The sequence below is a fragment of the Myotis davidii genome, unplaced genomic scaffold, assembly GCF_000327345.1.
Source record: "Myotis davidii unplaced genomic scaffold, ASM32734v1 scaffold201, whole genome shotgun sequence".
Classification (NCBI taxonomy): domain Eukaryota; kingdom Metazoa; phylum Chordata; class Mammalia; order Chiroptera; family Vespertilionidae; genus Myotis; species Myotis davidii.
This window is the reverse complement of record NW_006297819.1, coordinates 4,745,746-4,751,558: the sequence shown is the minus strand read 5'-3', so window position 1 is coordinate 4,751,558 and position 5,813 is coordinate 4,745,746. Positions and strand designations below refer to the sequence as shown.

Genomic DNA, 5,813 nt, shown 5'->3' with positions numbered 1-5,813 from the left:
CCTGGCAGTTAAGAGGTTTTATTCCCTCCCTAACTTCAGGGGAAAATCCCTACCTGGGGAAACAACCTTTCTCAGAGAGGTGACCTTGGTTAAAACACATAGTGCCAAGAAGGTGACCAAACATATTAAGAACAGTATGCCATATATGCCAGGTCCCTTGAAACAGCAAGGATGGACCGGCTCCCGGCAGTCCTGCAAACGCTGGTGGGGATTTGCGGCTGACTGGGGAGGGGGTAGGGAACGGTTAAGCAATGTCTTGGTCTAACAGTGGTAGTGAGTGCCCCATGCTAAAAATACCAACTTAGAATACATTTTTTGTATTGAAACAAAGATATATAAGGTGGCTTAGTTATCAACTTAAGACTCATCAAAACTGGTACTTTAGTGCCAGTCAGTCTCTATCATCATGTTGGGGAATGTTACTTTGGGGTGTGTGTGTGTGTGCATATATACTTGTGTGTATAAAGTGTCATTCAGTGAAAATAACAAAATAACTCATGGTAAAGAGTAATGCAAAGATGATAATAACATTGTATTTTAGGAACACCCTGAGTTAACCAGGCAAGTATTTGTTGAATAATTTGGCTATTTAACCTTTAATGTGGCAGAGAAACAAGCTTGACCTTGAACAGTTGGTATGTATTGGCACATCTATCTATGTTATCCCAATTCAATCCTCATTTAATTGTAAAAAAGTCTATGAAGGAGGTAAAGTGGAGTTATACCATATGTAGGGTTAGATTCTAAAGTCAATGAATGAGTAAAGTAAAAATTATAGAGTTGAAATTTGCTTAGAAAAATCCCCTGAATCACATATAAAGATATATGATTTGATTACAGCTCTGAACAGTAATAAGTAAAGTGAATGATACATTCTAAAGAGTTCAAACGCACCGTGTAATTTTAGAGATGAAGTTGCCGGGCTTATTTGTAGGAAGTCATATGTAACAGCAAACATTGAAATCTTCCTAACTGAATATACAGACTGAGTCTACACATTTGAATTTGCTCAAGTTTATGCTCCACTACACTATTATTCCAAATTGATCAATAAGGACACTTAGGAAAGTTAGGTGACTTGTTTAAGGAGACATAGCTGGTAAGTAGTAGAATTAGAGTTTGAATCTAGGTTGTTTTGACTTGAGTCTCTGTCTGTCTTTCTAAATGTGTTTTGACTTCTAAGTCATTGTCCAGCAAATGGCTCTTTGAAGACTATTTATAGGTTAGAATTTTCCTGTATTTATATGTAATATGTTACATAGAATGTCTGCATAACACCTAAACACACAGCTAGCTATGTGACTTGTACACATATATTGGAAAGCACGAACCTGGAACGCAGTAGGAATTGAATGAACCAATTCAAATGGACAAAATAAGAAATCCAAATTAACAGTAGAAAAAGAGTAAATCAGTTCTCTCTTAGTAAAGACTCAGTATTTATCACCAATACCTATAGCTTTCCTATATGAAAATAGTTTTTGTTCAACACATGAAATTTCTGAGGCCAAAAGATGGACATGGAATATACAAGAGGGCACTCATCCATATGAGGTGTAAATTTGGAATGGTGTCATGTCTAAAATCTCAAATAGCTCAGATATACACATTGTTCATCCATCTGTCCATCCATCCCTCCAGAAGTTGTACCATGTGCCAACCATTGTGGCTAGAATTTTTTGTATATTAAAATATAAGAAATATAACCATCAATAACTTAGGGATCTGTACTAGTTCCAAAATTCTAGAAATGATTTTTCCTGAGCAAAAATTAGAAATGTATATCCTACTTGAGGGCTTTTACGTGTTACTTTGCACTGTAAGTCAATTATGAATTGTAATATTTTCATTAGCAAACCTCACCTAAATTATTAATGTGGCTTCGTTTTTTAACTGGTGCATTTCTTCAAATGAATACAATGACATTTCTTTCAAAATAGGAATAATCCAGGTTTTTCATTAATAGGGGCAGAATTTTATCCCTGTGCCAATAATCGATGAAGTTTGCTTTATATTTTTATTATAACCAACAAAGGAGGTCAAAGCTTTGCAGTCTACAGCATCTTCATTTGATTACAAAGTGCATTGACCAAAGGTCAGTAATTTCGGGGCTGAGCACTGCTTGTAGCCACTCACCTGTGCTGTGAGTCACATGGGCTTTGGAAGTGGGGCCATAATTGTTACCTGTGGTGTTAAATCCGAAGAGGAGCGGGCAGGACACAGCAAAGGCCAGTACCCAGACGGCTGTAATCATGAGGGCCACACGCCGGCAGGAGCTTTGTCCCGTGCCGTGTTGGTAGTGAACTGGCATGACCACTGCAGTGTACCTGTGAAAGGCAGGACGGATAAGAAAGACTTGGTGAGAAGGGACAGGGGAGACAGCTGAAGGAGGTTCTAGAAAAAGAATCAGGTTGGTAAATGTGCAAGAGAAAAATAATTTTGATGGAGAAAGAGAGAAAAGGTGAAATAGTAGAAATGTTGAGAGAAGATAGATGAAGAACTCATTGAAGTGGGGCGATCAGAGAAAGAGAGAAAGAATGAACTGTTAGCATAGCAGCAAAGGGTTGCTGGAGAGCTTCTTCATTTAGTCCTGACTGATGGCCCAGCAGAGCCGAGCCCTGGACTCACCACCCTGAGCCCTGAACACCCTGGGTGCTGGTGTGTGCTTTACTGTATCCCACAGTTCTCAGACAATGACAGAACGGTGCACAAAGTTGAGGTTTATCCCTGCTTGTATTCTAGTATAAATCCTAACGCTCTCAGTGACAACTATTCCAAATAACAGAGATATTGAAAATAGAGATGAGCACTATCCAATGGAGTAAAATCCAATTTTCATGCTGTTTGGGCGAATAAGAAACAACATTTACTGGGAAGCTTAAACAACAAATGCATTTTTTTTTTTTTTTTTTTGCAGTTCAGAAGGCTGGGTAGTTCAAGATCATGGCACTGGAAGATTCAATGTCTGGTGAGGACCCACTTCCTAATTCATGGATGGCTGTCTTCTCACTGTGTCCTCATATGGTGGAAGGGATGAGGGAGCTCAATGGGGTCTCTTTTACAAGGACACTAATATCATTTACAAGGTCTCTACCCTCATGACTTAATCACCACTCAAAGCCCCCACCTCCTAATACCATCACTTTTGGAACACAAATCTTCAGTCTACAGCACATAGTTTTACATGGTCAATGCACCATTCTTTATTCTTGTTGGACATTGTTGTCTTTTCTATGGCAACTCCTCACACACATTTCCAGCTGCTTATTGGACTTACTACTTGGGCACTTGTTCCACAGGCATCTCAAACTCAAGTTATCTAAAATAGATTTGCCCACCTCCTCACATTTCTTAATCTGGTCCTACTTCCTGCTTTTCTTCAAGACATTTATACCCAATACTCACGCCTTTTGCCTCTCCCTTGGCCCCTCCATATATTTTTCTCACTCATTCATTTAACCTTTCATTCAGTGTCTATTGAGTCCCCACCATATGTCAGGCTCTATTCTGGAAATATAGAGATGTGCAAATGGGACATTGTCCCTGTCCTTATGGAACTTGGAAGTGAGTGGAGTGATGGACCAAAAAATTGTGAATATACAATGAAGAGTATCATGAAAGAAATAAGCTGGGTGACATGTTTGAGGATGATGGTGGCTGTAAAGAAGGGGAAAACCAACATAGACCAGGCAGGGAAATGAGAGGTGTAAGAGGGACCTGGCCATGTGGTAAGATAAGGGAAGGACATTTTAAACAGAAGGAAAAAGTCCTGTAAGTTTACCCATTATATCCCTGTAGAACCTTCTCCCATTGAATGTAGACCAAATATGTGAATACAGTATAATGTTGCCCCCGTGATTCGATTACTGATCAAGAGACTGAAGTAATCAAAAGGGAGATTATCCACAGTGGGCCTGACCTGATAAGTCTTTAAAAAGAATGGGGCCCTTCTTGAAAACAGAGCTTTAAAAAAGCACCAGAAATTACCCAGCTGGCTGTAAAGGAGCAAACTGTCAAGTTTGGGAAAGATCATTTGTCAGGGAATAGCAAAAGGCCTCCAGGAGCTGAGAACAGCTCTTGGGTGACAACCACAAGAAAGTGGGGACCTCTGAGCTACAACTGCAAGGAAGCTGAGTTCTGCTGACGACCTGAATGAGTTTGGAAGGGGACCCCAAGCTCCAGATGAGAACACAATCCAGCCCTCACCTTGGTGTCAGCCTTGTGACATCCTGAGCAGGACACTTACCTGCACTATGCACAGACTTCTGACATACAGAAACTGTGAGATTAAAAAATGGGCATAATTTAAGCCAGTGCATTTGTGACAATTTGTTTCAGAACAACGGAAGAGACTGGTGTCTTAGTCCAATCATTATCCCTTCTTCCTTGAGGAGCTCCTTCTTGATCAGCTCTCCAAAATTCCCAGGCCTCTTTGTCTTACAGAGACCTCTAACTCTGAACACATTGCACTCCTATGCCAATCAATCATGTAGCTCTTCTGCATGCAGTTGTCTTGCCTTATTATTGAACTTGCCTTGTGGTGAAGGTAGTTCCCACATGATTTAAGTTACTTGATGGCTCAAATCATCTTTTAGCCTTGCTATTCCCCATAGGTCCTTGCCTGAAGCAAGTGGCAAAAAGCTATTGATTGATTTCCTCATGGATCCTGAAGGCCTCCTTCCCTATAAGAGAACAATTCTAATCTTAGCCAGACCCAAGGGATCTAATGGATATAGCTGGGTCTACTTATGCTCATTTTTCCTTTGTTTTCTCAGCTTCCAGGGAACCTGGAGACCAGATGCAGACAGGAAGTGCTGAGAGGTGCTAAGCCTCTGTGCACCCCAGGCTTTTGGCTGAGGAAGGGAAGGACAGACGCCTGGCTGGAGGGGCTGGAATAGTGCTCCCTGATGCTCCTCCTATATGTTCCTGAATCACCTGCTTTTTGTGCATCTGGCCTTAGAGTTCATGTGTCAACATTTGTATTCTCCCCAAAACAGCTTGAGAGTCAGCTCTGAGGACTGAGATGGAGTCAGGCTCTGCAGGACTTGATCTTGGCACCATGGTGCCACCATGATCTGCGACAGAAGTGGCTTCTTTCTCGAGAGGGAGAAATAGAGGCCCTTGTTTAATAAGATTAAATTAAGATCCCACCACTAACCCTAAGGGAGGCCCATGACAACCCAGGTCTCTTCTCCTGATGCACATACATTGTTAATCTTCCCTTGAGTTCCTAACTTGGTGATGAAGGAGCAGGGCAAGTAGCACCAGGCATTCCTCCAGGCCTTTTACCGCTCTCAGGACTTCAGACCTGCTGGGGCAGTGAGCTGAGCCTTCAAGTCAAATATGTCTACCCCAGTCTGGCCCTTAGCACTGATTGCTGAGGCACCTTGGAGAAGACGGAGCCTTGAGTCCTGCAGCTGTCATAGGGAAGCAGCTGTCAGGGCTGGGAAGGAAAAATATGATCCACTTCCTCTTGTCCAGACCAGCGGTTAGGCCCAGGCCTTCCATTTACACAATGTCCTTTGACGTCGTAAAAGCTTGATTATCCCGTACATTCAGTGGTGTGCCGTTAAATGGCCAACAACTGGCTCCCTGGGTAAAGAAAGCCCTAGTTTGAACCATTTGTCAATTTCCATGGCACAAATCTCCCACCTTACTTGTTTAAAGATACACCAAAGGTTCAATAACCGGCTCAAAAAATTCTTAAAATTTTGCCCATTAGCTTCTGCTAGCCATCACCAGCCAGCTCCAAGCACACCACTGAGAGTGACGTATGTTCCTAAACATGCTTTAATGTATATCAACTCCATGCA

The 5,813-nt window shown here is 41.7% G+C and overlaps 1 protein-coding gene across 1 annotated transcript in view; it reads right to left on the bottom strand.

Annotated features, from left to right (window-relative positions):
• The window catches only part of DRD3 (dopamine receptor D3), a 44,511-nt gene that overhangs the window by 15,520 nt on the left and 23,178 nt on the right, over window positions 1-5,813 (bottom strand). The window contains exon 4 of the mRNA XM_006773592.1: window positions 2,185-2,327. Within this exon, the coding sequence (XP_006773655.1) occupies window positions 2,185-2,327 (143 nt within the window). The remainder of the gene's footprint in view (window positions 1-2,184; window positions 2,328-5,813) is intronic.